At 45.2% G+C, this 23126-nt stretch overlaps 1 protein-coding gene across 2 annotated transcripts; it reads left to right on the top strand.

Moving 5' to 3' along the window:
- Nucleotides 1–7629: 7629 nt before the first annotated feature.
- Nucleotides 7630–22067, top strand: DIRAS3 (DIRAS family GTPase 3). Of its 2 annotated transcripts, none has more exons than XM_089660752.1 (2): nucleotides 7630–7858; nucleotides 20795–22067. In XM_089660752.1, exon 2 carries the CDS (start codon nucleotides 20889–20891, stop codon nucleotides 21483–21485), a length of 597 nt encoding a protein of 198 aa, XP_089516878.1. In that variant the 5' UTR covers nucleotides 7630–7858; nucleotides 20795–20888; the 3' UTR covers nucleotides 21486–22067. The 2 variants fall into 2 exon arrangements, with proteins under 2 accessions (XP_089516878.1, XP_089516877.1); XM_089660751.1 differs by lacking the exon at nucleotides 7630–7858 and adding an exon at nucleotides 20401–20490.
- Nucleotides 22068–23126: the final 1059 nt, after the last annotated feature.

The raw sequence follows: 23126 nt of genomic DNA, 5'->3' as shown, positions 1-23126 counted from the left end.
CTAACAGTTTTTTGAAGTTGCCGTTTTTTTGTCATAATTTTGTGGCAAATGAAGATATTTTAAAAAGGTTTTCACAATTTTCTTTGTTTTTTTAAACATACTATCATCAGGGCAGTTCAGTATCATCATATAACTGGCGTGGCAGTGATCAGGGACACTGATTGGTGACAGCACGGAAAAAAAATTGTATTTTTTTATTTTTTAATTACATTTTAATGTGTAATTACATCATAATATTAATTATGATAACATTGTACTACTCTGCGGAAGTGATCAGTATTTGTTTTACACATTATGATTGCTTATAGCAATTAATTTTCTTGCTATAAACAAGCATTTTACTGAATTAAATCCATTCAATCAGTTTGTTTTGTTGTGATTAGCTGTGATTGGCCACAGTTAATCACATGGTACAAATGGGCTGTGATTGGCCCAGTCTGTGCCATGTGATTACTGTAACCAATCACAGCTAGCAACACAACTGTATACCCGCTTCCACACCTCCCTATAGTGGATATACTGCTACAGGGCGGCAGGGGTGCACAAAATCACATATATATATGTGATTATGCATTTCTGGGTAGGGGGCGCGTGCACCCTACCTGCGCTATCAATCACCGGGTCCCAGCCGGCAAATACCTATCGGTGCCCGGTGAGTACCGAGCATCTCCGATGGGGAGGGAGCCTGTTTTGTTTACTAACAGTCTTCCTCCCTGTCGGCTCGGGCACACTGCCCTGGATGGCTGTGTACATTGCTGGAACCATGTGACTGCTGTGACCAATCACAGCAGGTCACTTGAGAATTGTAATCAATGGATGGCTTCCTTTCATGCCATCCATTGTATCAAACCTCCAGAGGATTTACCCCCCTTCCTGACCAGGCCATTGTTTTGTGTTACGGCGCTGCGTTACTTTAACTGATAATTGCGTGGTCATGCAACGATGATGCTGACCAGCTTCCTTGTCCCTGCTGAAGAATAGCATCCCCACAACTTGATGCTGCCACCACCATGTTTCACAGTTGGGATGGTGTGTTCAGGGTGATGTGCAATGTTAGTTTTCCCCCACACAGAGCGTTTTGCTTTTAGGCCAAAAAGTTAAATTTTGGTCTCATCTGACCAGAGCCCCTTCTTCCACATGTTTGCTGTGTCCCCAACATGGCTTCTCCAAACTGCAAATGGGACTTCTTATGGCTTTCTTTCAGCAATGGCTTTCTTCTTGCCACTCTTCCATAAAGGCCAGATTTCTGGAGTGCACGACTAATAGTTGTCCTGTGGACAGATTCACCCACTTGATCTGTGGATCTCTGCAGCTCCCTCAGTTCCCATGGGCTTCTTGGCTGCTTCTCTGATGAATGTTCTACTTGCCCGGTCTGTCAGTTTAGGTGGACGGCCATGTCTTATTAGGTTTGCAGTTGTGCCATACTCTTTCCATTTTCGGATGACGGATTGAACAGTGCTCAGTGAGATGATCAAAGCTTGGGATATTTTTTTATAACCTAACCCTGCTTTAAACTTCTCCACAATTTTATCCCTGACCTGTCTGGTGTGTTCCTTGGCCTTCACGATGCTGTTTGTTCACTAATGTTCTCTGACAAACCTCTGAGGGCAGAACAGCTGTATTTATACTGAGATTAAATTACACACAGGTGGACTCTATTTACTAATTAGGTGACATCTGAAGGCAATTGGTTCCACTAGATTTTAGTTAGGGGTATCACAGTAAAGGAGACTGAATACATATGACGTCACACTTTTCACATATTTATTTGTAAAAAATTTTGAAAACCATTTATCATATTCCTTCAACTTCACAATTATGTGCCACTTTATGTTGGTCTATCACATAAAATCCCAATAAAAATACATTTACGTTTTTGGTTGTAACAGGACAAAATGTGGGAAAAAATGTGTATCTCTGTACCTCCCCTGTGAACAACGTTACATTGTATTTCTGTCTCCTCCCCTAATATTAAGTGATGGGAAATCCAAAATGTTAAAGTTGCATCTCCAGGACAGGAAGTGAAGGGAAATCTCCACCACGGGACACCATCAGGGGTTCTAACCCTTCCCGTACTCTATCACTCATTGATGGTGACACCGTTGTTTGCTTTGTAGTGACCTCAGGGTGTCACAGAGGATTCTAATGAGGTCAGTAGGTGCGTCAACTTGCCATCTGCCGCAATCCTTCAACATAAGTGCCTTTTTATCTCATTCATCAGGAAAGTCTGTTAGGGAAGAAGTCCTGATTGTCTCCTCTTCTCCCCCCAGCCATTGTATTTCCTGCCTGTACATTATTTCCTATAGGAGAAGAGTGCGGAGGACTATATATAGAAGCAGCGTGCCGGATTGTGACGTCATCGCAGACATGTGTCACCCGCGAAATGCGCCGTCTTCCTGTCAATGCAGCTGGAGCTGTGCAAACACAATGCAGGCCTGGATGTGATTCATCTCCATTGTCCATGCTGCCTGCAGAACTACGTGACGGGTGCAGAGCCAAACGCTGAGTTGTCAGTCATTCACCTGGAGGGCTAGGAATGGCCAGTACAGGAGGCAGCAAACTGACATTCTCCAGGTCTTGTGGGACCACAAGTCCCAGCATGTTCTTTCAAGGAGAAGGGCAGGCTAAATTGGCCAAGTGCCTATACCCATTATTGCGCTCACGTGTGGTGCGGTGTGGTGCGGTGCATTGCCCCAAAGAAGCGCAGGAACATTTTTACATGAGACAAGGTTCAATAGGAACCCATGAAGAGGTTCAGTTACCCCCGGTTCACATCGGATCCGACTATGAAATCTTTGCGGCTTCACTTGAAGTTGCAAGATTTAAAACCGCATGTCAGTGATGTCGGTTATGACTTACACTTCAGTCGCACCGTTTCTGACTTTGAAATCGTGCGTTGAAAATGCAGTAAAATGCATCAAAAACGCAACGGAACACATGTCCTTATTTAGAAAGAGAGGGGAAAAAATTAACCAGAAGGCATAAAAAATGCACTGGAACGTGCCAAAAACGCATCACAAACACGCATGTGCACATGCACATGTCCCTATTTAAATTGAAGAAAAAGAGAGGGGAAAAAATGAACCAGAAGGCATCAAAAATGCACGGGAATGCTCCAAAAATGCATCAAAACCACATCAAAAACTCACATGCAGAAACACACCAGGAATGCATTTCTATGGTGTGAACTAGCCCTAAGGGCGGTTCATGCCATAGAAACGCAGACCAGATGCGTTCCAGATGCATTTCCGCATTCATGTTTTTAACGCGTTTTTGGCAGGTTCCGGTGCATTTTTGATTCTCATTTTTTCCCCTCTCTTTTTCTTCAATTTAAATAGGGACATGTGCGTTCTTGGTGCGTTTTGGTGCGTTCCAGGACGTTTTTGATGCATTTTACCACATTCCAGTACGGTTCTGTGCACGAAAATTGCAGCCTGTTCTACATTTTTTTTCTGTAACCAGAACCAGAACAAACTGGAACTGCAAGCACTGATGTGAACTATGACACTGACAACCATATAAACTACTTTCTGTGCGTTTTGGATGCAGAAAAAAGCAACTGAAACGCATGGAGTGTGATCTGGCCAGAACCATACTGGAACATAGCAAATTGCATCAAAACTGCACCAGAACTGTGCGTGGTGTGAACTGTAAGCAAAAAAAGTGTCCGGAATGCATCCAGAGTGCGTTTTGTGGTGTGAACTGGCCCTAAAGGAGATTTTGCAGAGATTGTTCAGATGGATTTTATAGTATATGGGCAGCTTATATGATAATTTTTGACAAATCATTCAGATTGTTGATCATATTTTCAGTTCAGATCGCAAAGTGCGAAGCAATATTTTTTGTGCTGCAAGGTTTGGTGTATGAATAGGCTCCGCGCAGACAGAGTGATGGGAATATGTAAAATGAATGTTTCTCATGCTATTAGGATGCTTTTTTAGCGCCATCAATGTACGCAGCACTTTACATATATATAGTACATTCACATCAGTCCCTAACCCTCAAGGGGTGTACAATCTAAGGTCCCTAACTCACATTCATACATACACATACTAGGGGCAATTTAGACAGGAGCCAATTCACCTACCAGCATGTCTATGGAGTGTGGGAGGAAACCGGAGTACCCTTCTCCTGTACTGTGCCCTTCTGATCCCAGTATTGTTTCATCCTGACTCCTCCCTGTACTGTGCCCTTCTGATCCCAGTATTGTTTCATCCTGACTCCCCCCTGTACTCTGCCCTTCTGATCCCAGTATTGTTTCATACTGACTCCCCCCTGTACTGTGCCCTTCTGCCCTCCCCCCCGTACTGTGCCCTTACGATCCCAGTATTGTTCCCTCCTGATTCCCTCCTGTACTGTGCCCTTCTGCCCCCCCCCCCCCCCCCGTACTGTGCCCTTCCGATCCCAGTATTGTTCCCTCCTGTATTGTGTCCTTCTGCCCCCCCCCTTCCCCTGTACTGTGCCTTTCTGATCCCAATATTGTTTCCTCCTGACTTCCCCCTGTACTCTGCCCTTCTTCTTTTCTTTTTTTTCCCTCCTTCTATACGTTTCTTTTTCTTTCTCGTTCTCTCTCTCTGTCTCCTGTTTACCTCTTTCCATCTTTCTCACTTTCCTTCTTTTCCTCCTTCCTTTGATCCCTCCTTCTATACATCTCTCTCTCTCTCCTGTTTCCTTTCTTCTGTCTTTCCCTTTTTCCCTCCTTCCTTCTTCCCCTCTTTCCTTCTTTCTTTCCCTCCTTCTATACATCTTTTTTTTCTCGCTCTCTGTCCCGTTTCCCTCCTTTCTTCTTTCTTTCTTTCTTTCTTTCTTTCTGTCTCTCTTTCTTTCTCTCTCACTGTCTCCTGTTTCTCTCCTTTCTTTCTTGCCGGACTCCATGAACATGCAGATTAGGCCTCCACTCTTTCCTACTTACTGACTTCTGGAAGGTTCTATGGTCCTCCTGAGCCAGGAGGAGGCGATAGAGCCACAACGTGTTGAGTCATCCAGCTGACCTGCAATAACCACACCTCAATCACTTGACTCACACAACTACCATGAGTCCTACACAATGATTTTTCCTATAATACATTACACTAGTCCAATATCACACTAGAGAGTGCTACACATACTTGTACCAGGTTCACAGATCTGACACGGTTAAAAGACGTTTGGGAGATAATTTGCATTTAGCGGCTTATTTTTTCAGTCATCTGCGGTGACAGGTGCACTTTAATGGTTAGTTCAAATTGTAGGCAAGCTTTGAAAGCAGGGATTATATTGTTAAATCGTTCAGTGTTTACAATCTGGGATTTTTCCAAGGTCAAATCTGCAAAAGCTGGATATGAGCCTGTAGGATCATCTGCTAATTTCCAGGGCTTATCTAGCATGAGATCTTGGGGGTTCCTCCAGCATGAGATTTCAGAGATTTATCCAGCATGAGATTTTGTGGGTTTACCCAGGATGAGGGTTGAGGCTTTATCCAACATGACATTTTGGGGGGGTTCCTCCAGCATGCGATTTCAGACATTTTGGGGATTCATGCAGCATGAGATGTCAGGAGTTTATACAGCAGGACTTTTGGTTGTTTCTCCAGCATGAGATTTAGGGGGGGTTATCCAGCATATTTAATGGGTTCCTCCAGCATGACATTTTGGGTGTTTATCCAGTATTAGATTTCAGAGGGTTCCTCCAATATGATATTTTGGGGGTCTATCTAGTTCAAGTTTGGGGGGTTATCTAGTATGAGATTTGGGGACAGTTATCCGGCATGACATTTATGGGGCTCATGAGGCTTTAGATTTCAGGGGTTTATATAGCAGAACTTTTTTTGGGTTCCTTCAGCATGAAATATCTGGCATAGTATTTTAAGGGTTCCTTCAGCATGAGATTGTGGGTGTCTATCTAGCATAAGATTTCAGAGGTTTATCGAACCTGAGATCTCAGGAGTACATTGAGCATGAAATTTTGAGAGTTCATCCAATTCTGAGAGTTCATCCAATATGAGATTTAGGGGGATTTATCTAGCATAATATTTCAGGGATTCATACAGTATGAGATTTCAAGGGGTTTATACAGCAGAATATCTCAGAGTTCCTTAAGTGTGAGATTTCAGGGGGTTTATCCAGCATGATATTTCAGGGGTTCTAGCACAAGATTTTGGGGGTTTTCTTGCATAAGATTTCAGAGATTTATCCAGCATGAGATTTGGGTGTTTTACCCAGCATTACATTTCTGGGGTTTATCCATAATAGGATTTAAGGGGTTCTTCCAGCATGACACTTTGGGGTTCACAGAACATGAGATTTGGGGTGTCTATGTAGCGTCAAATTTCTGATGTGGTGGGGGGGGTCAGGGAGCATGAGATTTCAGGGGTTTATGCAGAACCTTTTGGGGTTCCCTCAGCATGAGATTTTGGGGTATGTACAGCATGAGATAGGGGGGGGGGTGTTACCCAGTATGGGATTTGGGGGGCAATTTTCCAGCATGACATTTCAGAGGTTCCTGCAGCATGAGATGTCAAGGGCTTTATACAGCAAAACCTCTCATGGTTCATCCAGCATGATATTTCTGGGGTTCTTCCAGCATAGGATTGTGGGTTTATTATCTAGCATGAAATTTCTGGGGTTTATCCAGCATAGGATTTGGAGGTTCCTCCAGCATGAGCTTTAGGGGGTCTATGTAGCATACAATGGGGGAGGTGGTATCAAGCATGAGATTTGGAGGGTGCGGTTATCCATCATGAGATTTCAGGGGTTTTATCCAGCATACAGTATTTTGGGGCTTCCTCCAGCGTGAGATTTGAGGGTGTACCCAGAATAAGATTTCAGAGGTATATTCAGCATGAGATTTGGGTGTTCTATTCAGCATGACATTTCAAAGGTTTATTCAGTGTGAAATTCGGGAAGTCTATCCAGCATAGAATTTTGGGGTCCATAAAATATGAGATTTGGGAGAGCAGTCTATCCAGTATAAGATTTGGGGGGTTTATCCAGCATGAGATTTCACAGTTTATCCAGCACAGGATTCTGGAAATGTGTCCAGCACAGGGGCGGACTGACAACTCATGGGGCCCCCGGGCAATAGGGGATCATGGGGCCCCTGTGTCCTTGCCCACACTCAAAAAAAGCCTATAAAAAAGATATCGGGCATTTCATGGGGCCCTCGGGCAGTGCCCGAGTGCTCGAATGATCAGTCCAGCATAAAATGTTGGGGTGTTTATCCAGCATGACATTTCGGGGGTTTATCCGTCAAGAGAAGGTCACCTTCAGGTTACTGGAAGCACAGTGCAGCTCCCTCTCTGATTGCATTGCACAGAGCAGGTGTCAGAGGCTGGCTCAGCCTTACTACCTCCACAATGAGCACATGCTGGTAATGACACATGAATAGCAAACAGTCTGTGTGAGCAGCTTCTCCTCCAGGACCTCCCATGCCTTGTGTTTTCCACCAGCTCCAGGGCTGCATTAACCCCTGCGTACCGCCATCTGCCAGCAAAGCTTCCCCATCCACAATCCTCCAGCTCTCTCCAGCACCCCTCTGGTTAAAGCCCATTCTACCTCTGCAGCTGTATGAATGGGCTGTACCACTTGTGAAAAAAATGAATGAAACGTGGGGGGGGATCAAGCCATTGACACCCACTCAATACCGCTGCCTGCAGGTGCTGGGAAGGAGGAATTGCTCAGAAGAATGGCAGGTTGGCCTTTGTTATTTCCAATGACTCACCGGCTAGGCAGTCAGAATCCATTATAGTGGGTATAGCTGGGTCCTTCAATTTCTGCTCCCCCCACGCAATGGCTGCACTATGGGTCTGCCCCTCCCTGGGTGTTTGTTGGATGCTGTAACACCCTGCAGATTGTATTTCCAGATTGACTGACCTGTGCAGGTAAGTGTTGCTGCATGGTGCAATGATGAGATGTGGATGGTGGGGATACTCCTTCAGGAGCTTCATGGATGGAGCAAGCCCTGGCTATCACTTAGAGGGATGCTCCAGTGTCGCGTGTGTGTTGTCAGCTGGGATCTGCTTATTACACCCGCTGGGGTTCTTTGTGCCCTATGCCGGTCACCCTGGGTGCAACAACGAAAACATGAAAGCCGTAGTCCTGTCCTGATGTCCTTTGTCTATTCCCTGTGATGTGTGCAGAGTACATCAGGGTGACAGCTGTCTCGTTTCCTGGCTTTATGCATCTATTGACTGACCAACTGCATCATAAAACTCTTTTGCCTTTGCACATAAACTGAGAAAAACCGGGACATCCACCGCTGAGCCCTTGAAAATGCCAACTAGTATTCTTAGAATAAAAAAAGTCAACCAATGTGTGTCTCAGAAAAGGTTTACCTTGTAGAAAGGCAAGCAAACCGCTAAATAAAAACTTGAAATGTAGACAATGAAAGAGCAGCAATGATGAAGTCATTACTCTTTCCTCCTGTCAGTAGGTTCCCTAGTGTAAGACTGACAGCACTGCAATGCAGTGAAGCTTAGCATATTGACCCTTCTCGTTTTAATGTAGAACTCCAAGCAAACGTATATATACATATTTGAAATAGACTGTGAAAGAGCAGCAGCTTACTGAGGAAGTCATCACTTTGTTCTTTCCTCCTGTCAGTAGGTTCCCTAGTGTTAGACTGCCAGCACTGCAATTCATTGAAGCCTGACTTGGTATATTGACCCTTCTCCTTTTACAGCAGAACTCCAAGCAAACTGCTAAATATGTACTTGAACTATAGACCATGCAAGAACAGCAGCTTACTGAGGAAGTCATCACTCTGTTGTTTCCTCTTGTCAGTAAGTTCCCTAGTGTTGGACTGCCAGCACTGCAATGCAGTGAAGCTTGGCATATTGATCCTTCTCCTTTTAAAGTAGAATTCCAAGCAAACTGATATATACATACTTGAAATATAGACCAAAAAAGTGCAGCAGCTTACTGAGGAAGTCACCACTCTGTTCTTTCCTCCTATCAGTGAGTTCCCTAGTGTTAGACTGACAGCACTTCAATGCAGTGAAGCCTGGCTTGGCATATTGACCCTTCTCTCAGGTTGGCTGTGCGGGAGATTACAGGAAGCCAGAATAAAGGCAGCTCCAGGTACATCTACCAGGCTAAATACATTTGGGCTGGAATTGCACTGTTCCATATGAGTGTAGGTGTGAATAGGCACATAGAGTTTCTCTCCTACTAAACTGCCTCTTTTCCCAGGCAGCACTGGGGTCCCTGGTTCAAGTCCTGATCAGGACTCCAGCTGCATGGAGTTTGAATGTTTTACCTGGGATTGCATTTTTTTCCCCCCTGTGGGCCATTCTGGATCCCCATAGAGAGCGGTGCGCTGAGTTCTTATGGTCTGTGGCTTAATCTGGTACATATTTGGAAGACCATTGCTCATATGCCCCTTTTTTCACCTGTATAAGTAAAGTGTTTTTGGAAATACCTAGATGTCCACAAATATAATGTGATTAGGGTGGCCTCTGTGTTCCGATTGGGAGGGCCCCAGGTATCTGAGGCTTACCAAGATGTGGGCTGGGGAGTAGCAGCAAACTTTGACTTTGTTTTTAAGCTTGGCTGAAGGTTTACTTTTCTGTTTCCTACCTTCTCACGTCATTCTGTCACCTCTGTGCAGAGTCTTTTCCCTGAGGAAGGAGTAGAATTACTCCGAAATGCATCAGTTTTATAAAAAGACTAATTCTGCAACTAACAAATATCTCATGATGGTGATGTAACGAGATATATATGACCTTCAGAAACAGCTGTTATTACATGTTTTATATGTGTGGAAATTTTTACAAATTTGATGGAAAATTAAGATTTCATATATTTTTAACTATATTTATTAATGCCTTTTTAAAAGTCCCATTAAATCAAGGTTTGTTTTTTTTTTTTTTTGTTTTTCTTGTTTGTTTGTTTTTTTCCCCTCAAATCTGTGTAATATTCTGGGGACGTTGACTTATAATCAGGAATTCTTTTTCTTCTTTACTTGGGATTGCATGGGTTTCCTCCCACACTCCAAAGACATGCTGGTTGGCTCCTATTTAAAATTTAGACCTAGTATGATATTCTATGGAGTATGTCCAAGATGGCCACCTCACTATCTGCCCCAACAACAGATAAAGGAGTCCCCCTTTTACTATCTGCCCCAACAGCAGATAAAGGGGCCCCCCTTTTACTATCTGCCCCAACAACAGATAAAGGGGTCCCCCTTTTAATATCTGCCCCAACAACAGATAAAGGGGTTCCCATGGAGAAAGGGCTATCGATTTATATAAAATGATTAAGATTATTATACAGGATTTATATCGCCCCAACAGTTTGCTCAGCGCTTTACAAAATGAAGGTAGACATTACAGTTACAATACAATTTGGTACAAGAGGAAACAGAGGGCCCGGCTCGTTAGAGCTTACAATCTAGGAGGAAGTATTGAGTGATACAAAAGGTAATAGCTGTGGGGGGGGATGAGCTGATGGAGGAAATAAATTGCGGTTTACTAGGTAGAAGCAGGAAAGATTTCTTTAAAGAGAGAGGTTTTCAGGGGTCGTCTAAAGGTGGATAGGTTAGGAGACAGCCGGACAGATTGGGGTAGAGAGTTCCATAGGATGGGAGAAGCTCGAGAGAAGTCCTGGAGGCGAGCATGGGAGGAGGTGACACTGGAACTAGCTAGGGGCAGAGTTGTGGATGGCTTTGTAAGTTTTGTATTTTGAAGTTTATTCGTTGAGAAAGTGGAAGCCAGTGGAGAGATTGACAGAGAGGGGTAGCAGACACTATTAAATCATGAAATCAGACGCATAGGGAAGAATAGGATTTTTATTAGATATAAAGCAGCAAAATCAAGAGTTTTGCTGAATCAAAATGGACAAGTGTGAACAGAGCTGGAGTATACGATGATCTTTTATTTCTGCCCGAAGTGTGCTGATCCTTTATAGAACTCAAAAAATGATAATCCATTTACAGTCTCTAATAATAGGCGGTGTTAAAAAATCGATTGATATCATCATTCTGCATCAATTCTTTATGGTTTCATAGTTCTAGAAGAGCTGGAAAGTAAAGCTAGCTGCTGGCAGTTTTCAGTTGCCAGGACCAAACAGGCTGTTTAGGACTGTTGGAGAAAAAGGGTCATCAGGGATTTTAGGCATGTTGGGATTCATCGCCAGTCAGGGGCGTCCCTAGGATTGGTGTCACCCGCTGCGATAATTTGTGACACCCCCTCCAACGATCCCCGCGACAATCTGCGGATTGAGCATAATGGATCGGAGTCTGATCCATTATGCTCCCCAATCCGCAGATCCGATCCATCCTCTGGGGATCGTCGGCATGCAACCTATACGGGGTGACACCGGACCCGCTCCACGAAAAGGTAACTTGTAAAGCAAGATGACGATCCCCGCAGGATGGATCGGATCTGCAGATTGGGGAGCATAATGGATAGGAGTCTGATCCATTATGCTAAATCTGCAGATCCGATCCATTCTGAGGGGATCGTCGGAGGGGGTGTCACCAAGTGTTACCGCACTGGGTGACACCAACCCTAGGGACGCCCCTGATTACACCCAAGATGGTGGCCAGCAGCACTCTTAAGGCTTTTGAATGTCTACAAACAGGAAGCTTTTAAACATCCTGCGGGGATCGTCGGCTTGCTTTACAACTTACCTTTTCGTGGAACGGGTGCGGTGTCCCCCTGTGCAGTAGGTGTTACCCGGTGCGGCACACACCCCCTGCACCTGCCTCGGGACGCTACTGTTGCTAGAGCATTCATTTTGAATGGGCTTCCGTAATGTACAGTACATTGACACCTGAAGGTTTCCAGTACTGGACCGCATGTTATCTGGTTATGCATTAGAGAAGTGTTGAAATGGAACTCCAGATAAATTAAAAAAAAAAAAAAAAAATCACCCCTAATCCAGATATGCCGCCATTAAAATATTTCATAAAGTTTTATAAATGCAACTAAAATATAATTACTATATGTTGCCGAAATCTTTATATTAGTTTTCAAAAATACCCTGCCGAACAGAAATCAAACTGAGGGCTCATTTAGACTTGGGAGGTGGAGGGAGCAGGAAGTGTTGTACTTCAATTTTAGTGGGTTCAAAAGGATCTTACAGGACAGCCTCAGGTCTCTTTTTCACCTTTTGATGCCCGGATCCCCCTGTATACTTGGAAGTACTAGGCATGGAGGTTACTAGGCATGGGGGTGTTTGTTCTTCCGGGCCAGTACTAATAAGAAATGTTGGGCTGGTGGCCCTTAGTGGAGATACAGCACCATTCAGATATTCCTAAGTGTACTCGGGGCAGCCCTGAGCATGGGGGGGGGATTTGTCCTCCAAGGCCAGTACCAATAAGAAATGTTGGGCTGGTGACCCTGAGTGGAGATATTTTGTCATTAAGACATTGATCAGTGTACACAGGAAAGGACTGGACATGGGAACATTTGTCCTCCCGGGCCAATGCTAATAGGATATGTTGGGCTGGTGGCCCTGAGTGGAGATACAGCACCATTCAGATATTCCTAAGTGTACTCGGGGCAGCCCTGAGCATGGGGGGGGGATTTGTCCTCCAAGGCCAGTACCAATAAGAAATGTTGGGCTGGTGACCCTGAGTGGAGATATTTCGTCATTAAGACATTGATCAGTGTACACAGGAAATGACTGGACATGGGAACATTTGCCCTCCTGGGCCAGTGCTAATGGGATATGTTGGGCTGGTGGCCCTGAGTAGAGATCCTTTACCGTTCAGATATTTATCAGTGTGTCACTTGCAGTCAGTGACACATAAATGGGCATTATACTGTATAGTTACCTGTTACCCATTTAGACCTGCTATCATAACACCTGACAGAGGGATGTCTTCCTGCACCAACTTCATTGCAGCTCTGAGATGTTATGTGATCAAATGCAGAAAGCTGCCCAAGCAGCTGTTACTGGGACAGGGTGTACCAAAAAAATACTCTTTAGGAACCTTCGCCAATCAATGCAACACCATGACACAGTTGTCTCTAGTCTATAGAAATCCCTCCCTACCATATACTGTAAGGGTTATAGTTGGTTGCCTCCCCCACCCAGATCAAAGGTTCCAAGTCTTGCCTATGGTGGTGCTCCCTAATGGGCCCTCTTTTGCTTTGGAAACCTGGGCATTAGTGTAAGCTGCACTAGCTATGTGTCCAGATCCGACTTTCGAGAAGATGAATTACAGTAGAGTGGCTGGGGGGGAAAGCCCATTAAAGCGGAATCCCTTGTGAACTTTCTCTGCTTGGCTGGTTATTGCAGTGTCAGCAGAGATGAGGACTATATTATTTATGAATGTGTAAATCCGCCTACAGATACTACAGGGATTTCTTAGAACTGTCAAGGGATTCAGAAAAGGAAGTCCTATTTCCAAGAATGGTTTGAGCTCCAGTTTCCCCCTGCTTCCTATACAGTCCTCATTCTTTTTATGGCCTGAAAACAATCTAGAAAGCCAAAGTATGAAATGTCCAGATCCAATGAATGGACTTTTACCACACGCTTCATTCCAAAGCTTCGAGCTGCAATACAGAGCTGCCCCCCTTGTTGCGGCAATAACAACCTCCACTCTTCTATTGGAAAAGTGGGCCCATTCCAAAGCCATGTGCATATGGATTCCCAAACCCCCCGCGCTTTGTGGGATCTTCACGTGCTTTTGGGAAAGCAATCCCATTCCAAACCTATGGGCCCTGATATGGAACCCCCTGTTTGTGGAACCTCCATTCTTTTGGGAAGGCAATCACATTCCAAAGCTTTGAGCATTTGTTGAGGTAAAAATAGGGTCCACTTAACTTATTTTGGAAAGGTAATCCCATTTCAAAGCTATAGGCATTGTGATGTAGCCAGGGGTGCATTTACCACAAGGCATTTGCCTAGGGCGGCATTTTACAAGGGTGCAGCACACCATTCCCCTGGAAGAAGGGACACAAGCAGCTTGGGAACCAGATGGGGTCTGAGAGAGGCTGCGGGCTGCTTGACTCTCGTTCCTGTGGATGTCCGGAGCTGTGAAGGTGTCTTTCTCCCTCTCGCTGGGAAGGAAGTGGCCGGTGTATGTGGGTGATGATAGTGGAAGGCAGGGGTGGGGGGGCAGGGGTGTTGTTGGTCAATGTCAAGCTCTCTCCTGGGGGGGCATATTTTGTGTTGCCCAGGGCAGCACAAAACTGAAATACACCACTGTATGTAGCCCCCTCTTTGCAAGACTTCCAATCTTTTGGAAAGCAATCACATTCCAAAGCTATGAGCATTTGTTGAGGCAATAATGAGCTCCACTCTTCTTTTGGAAAAGCAATCCCATTCCAAAGCTACGGGCACTGATATGTAGTCACCATCTTTGTGGGACCTTCTCCTTTTTTGGAAGGCAATCCCATTCTAAAGCTATGAGCATTTGTTGAGGCAATAATAGCATCCAACTCTTCCTATTTTGGAAAAGAAATTCCAAAGTTGAGGGCACTAACATGGAGTCTCTCTTTGTGGGACCTCCACTCTTTTGGGAAGGCAAATGCATACCAAAGCTATGAGCATTTGTTGAGGCAAGAACAGCCTCCACGTTCCTTTTTGGAATGGCAATCCTGTTTGAAAGCCATGGACACTGATATGGTGTCCCCCTCTTTGTGGGATGTCCACTCTTTTTTTGTAAAGTATTCTGCAAGATTTTGGGATGGATTTTGGATTGGAATCTTGCCTTTGTAGACCCTGGCCTAAGTTGCTTTTCCAATTCTTCTAGTCTGATTGGGTTTATTGAAGGATGCATGTACTAAGAGAAGTTAAGAGGAAGACTTTCAATTGAGACTCCTGTTCCAATGGTGACTGTCTATAAAGGGATTTCTTTTTACTTTGGAAACAAATGTTTCTCACTTCTGTTGCATTTACATGACAGGAAGTAAAGGGAAATCTCCCCAACAGAATGCACACAGCAAAAAAAGACTTGATCTGGATTTTCACTAAGAAAAAATTCTGAGACAGCACTGCAGTATCTGCTTACCTTTTGGCTGGCATTGTCTTATTGAAACCTCAAAGTTCTCCAAAAAGGATGAGTCACTTAGACTTTTTTTTATTTTTGGTTAAAGTAAGGAAGGATTTTCACCCTGTCAGGTTTCCATTTATCCTGGTGGCCCTTGTCACAGAAACTGAAATGGAGAGTAAGTTGTCAATGGAACAAAAACAGAGGGGCCCTTCCTATAGGGACACTTTTTGTGGTGACCACAGTCTGAGAGGATATTCTTTACTCTGTAAAGATATATTCTCACTTCCTGCTGTGTCCATTGAACAGGAAGAGATTATTTTTACATAGATCGCAAAAACAAAGAAACTACAGGGTTTTGATTGGCTTGTTTGGGTAATATTCAGGTTGAGCTACTAGAAATCTTTAAAAGGCCTTTTTATGCCAAAGGAGCTAAGGAGAGTCTAGAACAGCAATGGGCAAACTACGGCCCGGCGGACCTTTTAATCCGGCCCGCGGAGCTAGGCTCCCGCTAGGCTCCCGCTAGGCTCCTCTCACAGTCCGCCCTGAAGACCGGTGTAGCATGAAAATCTGTCTCCTATGAGGATCTGTCCCCCTCGACGTATCTGCGCATGTGCCGGAGATCGCCGATCGGCTGCTAATGCCTGAAACTGGCACATGCGCAGATACGTCGAGGGGGACAGATCCTCATAGGAGACAGATTTTCATGCTACACCGGAACGGCGCGGGAACACGGCGAGAGGAATGCGCGGAGCAAAGGTAAGTGAATTGACACAGGGGGGACTTGGGGACTTAATATGGGGAATGAATTAATATGGGGAATGAATTAATATGGGGAATGAATTACTATACGGGGGGATGAATTACTATACGGGGGGATGAATTACTATACGGGGGGATGAATTACTATACGGGGGATGAATTAATATATGGGGGATGAATTACTATGGGGGAATATTACTATACTTACTATGGATGACACATACACATCGTTCATTTACTCTTGGTCCGGCCCCCAGGTCCAATATATGAACCCATTGCGGCCCTCAAGTCAAAAAGTTTGCCCACCCCTGATCTAGAAACTTGTAAAAATTGAGTCCATAGCTCCATCTGCTGGCTGGATAGAGGACTACATGTTCAAATGCAATACTGTATGTTAAGGGAGAAGTTAGACTGTTACCCCAACATTTCATATTCCTGATATGTGCCTGCTGTACTATGTATGAAAAAGTATACTGTTCTTTGTATTGCTTCCTTGTGTGAAATCCTTGGTATTTCTGCCAGTCCCTCTGCTTTCCTATTACAAACTGACCACACGTTACACCCGTATTTAGGATCTAAACATGTTCCAGGAGATTAAAAAAAAAGTATAAAAATATAGCAGCTAGATACAGTTCAGTCCATAAATATTTGGACACAGGTACAATTTTTATACTTTTGGCTCTGTATGCTACCAGAATGAATTAAATGTTTAGCCTAGGTCCATGGAGGAGAACCTATGGCACGCATGCCGCAGCAGGCACGCAGAGCCCTCGCTGCCGGCACGGGAGCCAAGTCGCCCCACTACTGCCCTGCAGCTGAGCATCTGGTCCCGCGCATGTGTGGTCGTAGCTCCAGCCAATGACGTCACGAGCAATGACTACCTCCCTAGCTGCTCCTCGGAGCTTTCAGCGTGCCTTCAGCCAGCAGTGGATCTGCTACAAACAAGAATGTCCATTTGCTGCGCTGGGTGTGAGTTTTTCTACATATTTAACTGAGACTGACATTCTTTTAATGTTGTGCTGTCCCCCTGGCACTTAAATCTGCAGCTTTAGGAACATTGCTCCTCTGTGCCCGTGGCCGGTGTAACCTTGCCCCTCTGTGCCCGTGGCCGGTGTAACCTTGCCCCTCTGTGCCCGTGGCCGGTGTAACCTTGCCCCTCTGTGCCCGTGGCCGGTGTAACCTTGCCCCTCTGTGCCCGTGGCCGGTGTAACCTTGCCCCTCTGTGCCCGTGGCCGGTGTAACCTTGCCCCTCTGTGCCCGGTGTAACCTTGCCCCTCTGTGCCCGGTGTAACCTTGCCCCTCTGTGCCCGGTGTAACCTTGCCCCTCTGTGCCCGGTGTAACCTTGCCCCTCTGTGCCCGGTGTAACCTTGCCCCTCTGTGCCCGGTGTAACCTTGCCCCTCTGTGCCCGGTGTAACCTTGCCCCTCTGTGCCCGGTGTAACCTTGCCCCTCTGTGCCCGGTGTAACCTTGCCCCTCTGTGCCCGTGGTCGGTGTGAAACATTGCCCCTCTGTGCCGCTGGTCGGTGTGAAACATTGCCCCCCCCTCTGTGCCGCTGGTCGGTGTGAAACATTGCCCCCCCCTCTGTGCCGCTGGTCGGTGTGAAACATTGCCCCCCCCTCTGTGCCGCTGGTCGATGTGAAACATTGCCCCCCCTCTGTGCCGCTGGTCGGTGTGAAACATTGCCCCCCCCTCTGTGCCGCTGGTCGGTGTGAAACATTGCCCCCCCCTCTGTGCCGCTGGTCGGTGTGGAACATTGCCCCCCCTCTGTGCCAGTGGTCAGCAAGTTCAAGAGGAACTCCAGCTGTGAATGTACGATGTTAATGTACGAGGAGTTTTTTCTGAACTAAAACCTCCTTAATCAGGTTTAATTTCAGTGTTGGCGCTCTGCGATAAATAAGTGGGTTTTTGGTCGCAGTTTGGGCACTCGGGCTCGCCATCACTGGCCTAGGTGTCCATGCACACTATGCATATTTTCAGGAGTTCAGTGGCAGGGGAGTTTACAGGCAGAAAAAAACAGGCTCCATACACCCTAGCGTGTTTTTTTTTTTTTCTATTTTTTTACAGCTAAAAAATGCTGGAAAAAACACTGGTAATAGCGTTTTAGTAGACTTTAGAAGCGTTTAGGAACATTAGCATTTTTATTTGCATTTTTGCTGTACATGTAGGTGAAAAAAAGCTAGAAAAGCTGTAGGAGTGTCTTAGTAGAGGTTAGTAGCATTTAGGCGTGCTTAGGGTTTCTTTTTCTGCCAGAAAAACGCTCCCAAAAAATTCTACAAAATAGTTTTTTCTGCTCTTAAATGCGGAAGCTTAAAAAGCGCTACTAGCCTAAGGTTGCATGCATGGACACATAGGATAACTGTTCTCTCTCCAATCTAAGTGTGATCTCTGTAACTTACAGTTGTGATGAGATAGCGATAACTCCAATCTTAGTTGGATAACACAGGCAGTGACTCAATCCAGGTGACACCTTGTAGATCTTGTGAGAGAATCTTACAACAATGAACATCGGATAGGTCAAAAGATCATAATGTGATCTGCTTCATGACATGAGTCTTGAAGCTGAAATGCCTTACTGGGAAAAGGGGTGGGCTATCTATACAGCATGAACTAAACCAGAAGAGAGGGAGGAGCAGAGACAAAATACAAAGAACACTTAAAGGCATATGACAGTCATGTGAAACATGACAATAACACTATTCAGCTTCTAGGAGCAGAAAAAAATGTTGATAATGTGATGATTGCGGCGTCAGACCCCAGCCCTTCTCACCAAACTCATGACTGAAGGACTCTGTCATGCGTGTAATATGCAGACGCATCGGCTGAACGTCTAGATATGAAATATGACATACCTGGGGGGATGGTTGAGGAGATATCATTTTCTTCTCTCCTGTAGATGTCAGGGGATGTAATATATCAGACGACTTGTATTAAAATGACCGGTCTGAATATATGCCTGGTTTTTAGGTACGTCTTTCATAGTCAAAGATATGAAATCATAGGGGAAAATGGATTTTTGAATGTGATGTCTGCTTTATGACTTATCTGGAATGTTTTGAAGCTCAGTGAGGGACTTGGTTTATGGCTTTACGATATTCCAGATTGAGACGTTAACAGACATCTAAGCACCAGCTCGGTTGGGATTTTATAGCCCTGGAGCTCTCCCGCTGAGCCTTGACTTCCTGTGACCTCTGCCTCATCCAGACCACATGTCGCTCAACAGAGAGGGGGGATTTGGAGTAGGAGAGAGATGCAACATGGATGACCGCGTCTATCTCTGTGTGCACAATTGCTACAGATAATAGCTTCTAGGGGCTAAAAAAAGGCATGAAGCCTTTGATTGTAAGCTCTGAGCGGGGCCCTCTGTTTCCTACTGTATTCGATTGTACTGTCTGCCCTTATGTTGTAAAGCACTGTGCAAACTGTTGGCGCTATACAGTATAAATCCTGTATTATCTCTTGTGCATTCAGGAGAGGAGCTTTTGAGCATAAAAAATGTTCAAAAATATAAAAAAATGCATTCGAATTGCCAGAATTATGGCCAGTAGAATGCATTAACGCCAAATGCAAGTTTGAACGTAAACATGGATTAATGCAAAAGGAGAAAAAAATGGTTTTTACTGCGTTATTTTTTTTTATTCTGAAAACTCCTGTAGAAAAAAAAAAGTTTTGAGCTGCACAGTGTGCATGTTGCCTGTCTAACAGTTAAGCAATGGGACAAAGCGCATGTCATCTGTGGCTGGATAATGCATAAGACTTGAGGAAATGACCAAGAGAAGACATTGACAGAGTAACGGGGGGGGTCAAATGTAGGTTTGCCCTCTAGAAGGTGTAACGGAACCGGAACCCGACCACTCTTGGGTATATTCCGTTATACCGCAGCTTCCCCTGTCCGAACACCATCCACCGACCACACCCTTGAAATCCCTCAGGAAATAGACAGCACCCAGCTCTTCTTAAAACAGGAAGCCAACTCCCCTTTATTTAACACAAACCACATGTTTTATACAGAGGGTGGGGAAAGACAACCAGGGACTGGAAACACATCATCAGCCCACCCCATCAGTGGGGAGGGCTGCAGTATGGGCAGGAAACACCTCATCACCCCTCCCCATCCAACCCAGACACAGAACAATGGGATAGCACATGGCATAGAACAAACAATGGACAGCCACATGGCAGAGAACAAGGACAAAGGACAACACACAAATGCACAATACTGGGACATTCGCACCCTGTACCCCTAAACCGGTACAGGGAGGGTTAAACATAATGGGAATTTGGGAAGATGATACAGAGGTCCCCCCACCCCCAAAAGTCACTCCCGTCACAGAAGGTAAGTACTTGAACATTTTGCAAGGTTCAGGGGCCTGTTTTTAACTAAAGTTTAAAAACAAAAAAACAAAAAACATTCCCTTTCTTATTAACTCCAATGTATTACTCCAAAATTTTCCCAAAATCTTTTTTTTTTTTCTTTTTTTTTTTAAACCAAACTTTAAGGGGAACGAGAACCATTTTAGGTCATCCCTGGTTAGGACAACAGAAGCTCCATGTATGGTGACCGGCTTAAATGGCTCATGAGTTGTTCTACGTACCAGTTAGCAAATGCAAAGAATAAAAAAAGTCCAGTACATCCACTAGATGGCAAAATAATCTAATTTTGCAGACACCATTCAAAACCAATAATACAAAAAAAAAAAAAAAGAGGGAGGGAGGGAGGTTCTGATTTCATCTGCAGCTGAGCCGTCTGAAAGCGACCTAGTAATCAGACCACAGGAAGGGCTGAAAGAAAGCAGAGTGCTCAGGCAAGGTAAGGTGCAAGCTTGTGTATATAGTCGTGTCTCTTTGTTGTGTCCATCCCAAAAAGTGATGCTCTGGCCAACAGCCACAAGAAGGCAGTTAGCCTGTTATCTGGAGCAGTATCATCCTGGCTCCTGCACTTCCAAACACTTTGTATCCTACTGCCAGCCCTGAGATCCTGACATAAGGATAATATCCAGCAACAATAATTTTATGCAACTGCACTGTTTATATCATGGCTTGTATTTTTGTTGGGTTCAACCAAAGTGTTTGCACGGCACTACATTTTTTTAATATATATATTTCCTCAACAGGTGCCTGCTCCATCTCGGCATGTAACTCCTCCTTGCCTTTGCATAAAAGACAGAATCCTTCTGAGCCCAAAACGAGAGATCCCTGAAAGGAAAGATGCCAGAACAAAGCAACGACTATCGGGTGGTCGTGTTTGGGGCAGCGGGAGTCGGGAAAAGTTCTCTGGTGCTCAGATTTGTCAGGGGGACTTTCAGAGAGACCTACATCCCAACGATCGAAGATACCTACAGGCAGGTCATCAGCTGCGATAAGAACATCTGCACGCTGCAGATCACCGACACGACAGGCAGCCACCAGTTCCCGGCCATGCAGCGGTTGTCCATCTCCAAAGGCCATGCTTTCATCCTGGTCTACTCGGTGATCAGTAAGCAGTCTATGGCAGAACTTCAGCCAATCTATGAACAGATCTGCCACATCAAAGGAGACACTCAGAACATTCCCATCATGCTGGTCGGAAACAAGAGCGATGAGTCTCTTCGGGAGGTCCAGGCCAGTGAGGGGGAGAGTTTGGCCAACAAGTGGAAGTGCTCTTTCATGGAAACCTCAGCCAAGCTTAACTACAATGTACAGGAGTTGTTCCAAGAACTTTTAAACCTGGAGAAGAGACGAACTGTAAGTCTTCAGGTGGGTGGGAAGAAGTCCAAACAGCAAAAGAAGAAAGAGAAGCTCAAAGGGAAATGCTCCATCATGTGAAGTGGACCTCAAGCCAACAAACTGTCTTTCGGACATCAAATTAGGTGTCGAGTTTTAGGTTGGACTTCTTATTTCTGGAAAGTGGTGCCAGGATTTTATAGCATCATGATTACCATAGCAACCATTTTCTGCTTACAGTTCTTTGAAGGCAAGCTCTCTGCATGCTCCGCCACCTCCATTTTGAGTTCTGAACACATTTGCGCATCGGGATGCTCATTCTTCAGAAGGGAACCACGTTTTGGGCTGTTTCGTATTTGTCATGAAGTTGGGAGATGTTTTAATGGCAAATTACACAGACATGAAGTTTTTGTGTAATGTTTGCATGCCAGGATACTGGGGTTATGAAATGAAAGTGCTGCTGTAAATTAAATATTGACTTTGTGTTCATTATTTTATTGTATTTTTTTTTTTACATTTTTGGAACTTGTACTTCTCTTTAGAGTTTTTAGATATTTCTGGGGGGTCATTCATAGGAGGCTTCATAAGGGAGTTTGCTCATTTTAAGTGGAGCCTCAAAAACTTTTTTTCATTATGCTTTGGAGGTCACAGATTAAAGGTGAAACTGTTAGTAAAGTAGAATCAGCCAACTTGTCTGTCCCTTTTTTTTTTAATACAGGATAAAATGTGGAAGGGTTAGATCCTCAAGGGTCTTCAAACGTTCTAAACAAATGCTAGTTTACTGTCCTACAGATTTTAGGGGGGGGGGGGGTGCAGACTGGCCGTTGAAAATAAAAGTTGTCCTGGTGTCAGTGGAAGTAAAAAGTGCATCTTTGGAATTAGGGGGAGGAATTATGCCCCATCATTGCTGTCAGTGGGAGGCATAGTGCCCCATAGTTGGTGTCAGTGGGAGGCATAGTGCCCCATAGTTGGTGTCAGTGGGAGGCATAGTGCCCCATAGTTGGTGTCAGTGGGAGGCATAGTGCCCCATAGTTGGTGTCAGTGGGAGGCATAGTGCCCCATAGTTGGTGTCAGTGGGAGGCATAGTGCCCCATAGTTGGTGTCAGTGGGAGGCATAGTGCCCCATAGTTGGTGTCAGTGGGAGGCATAGTGCCCCATAGTTGGTGTCAGTGGGAGGCATAGTGCCCCATAGTTGGTGTCAGTGGGAGGCATAGTGCCCCATAGTTGGTGTCAGTGGGAGGCATAGTGCCCCATAGTTGGTGTCAGTGGGAGGCATAGTGCCCCATAGTTGGTGTCAGTGGGAGGCATAGTGCCCCATAGTTGGTGTCAGTGGGAGGCATAGTGCCCCATAGTTGGTGTCAGTGGGAGGCATAGTGCCCCATAGTTGGTGTCAGTGGGAGGCATAGTGCCCCATAGCTTGTGTCAGTGGGAGGCATAGTGCCCCATAGCTTGTGTCAGTGGGAGGCATAGTGCCCCATAGCTTGTGTCAGTGGGAGGACTGGTGCCCCATTGTCGGTGTCAGGGGGAGGACTGGTGCCCCATTGTCGGTGTCAGGGGGAGGAATGGTGTCTTGCATCTGTGGGTGGAAAAGTGCCCCAAGGGCCGGATATAGGCAAGCAAAGGGCCACATCCAGCCCCCAGGGCACAGTTTGGAGACCACTGCTCTATCGGGTTTTTATTGTGGTCTGTACTAGAGAAATTACCCTCAATTTTGGTTCCAGTGAGTCGCGTCACCAGGACAGG

Source organism: Staurois parvus, unplaced genomic scaffold (genome assembly GCF_062004578.1).
Source record: "Staurois parvus isolate SC_StPar_1 unplaced genomic scaffold, SC_StPar_1.0 ptg001270l, whole genome shotgun sequence".
Lineage (NCBI taxonomy): Eukaryota > Metazoa > Chordata > Amphibia > Anura > Ranidae > Staurois > Staurois parvus.
Note: the sequence above shows the minus strand (reverse complement) of the source record. Positions and strands in the feature narration are given on the sequence as shown.

Coding starts and splice junctions, on each gene's coding strand:
- DIRAS3 (XM_089660752.1), top strand. CDS start 20,889: ATGCCAGAACAAAGCAACGACTATCGGGTGGTCGTGTTTGGGGCAGCG.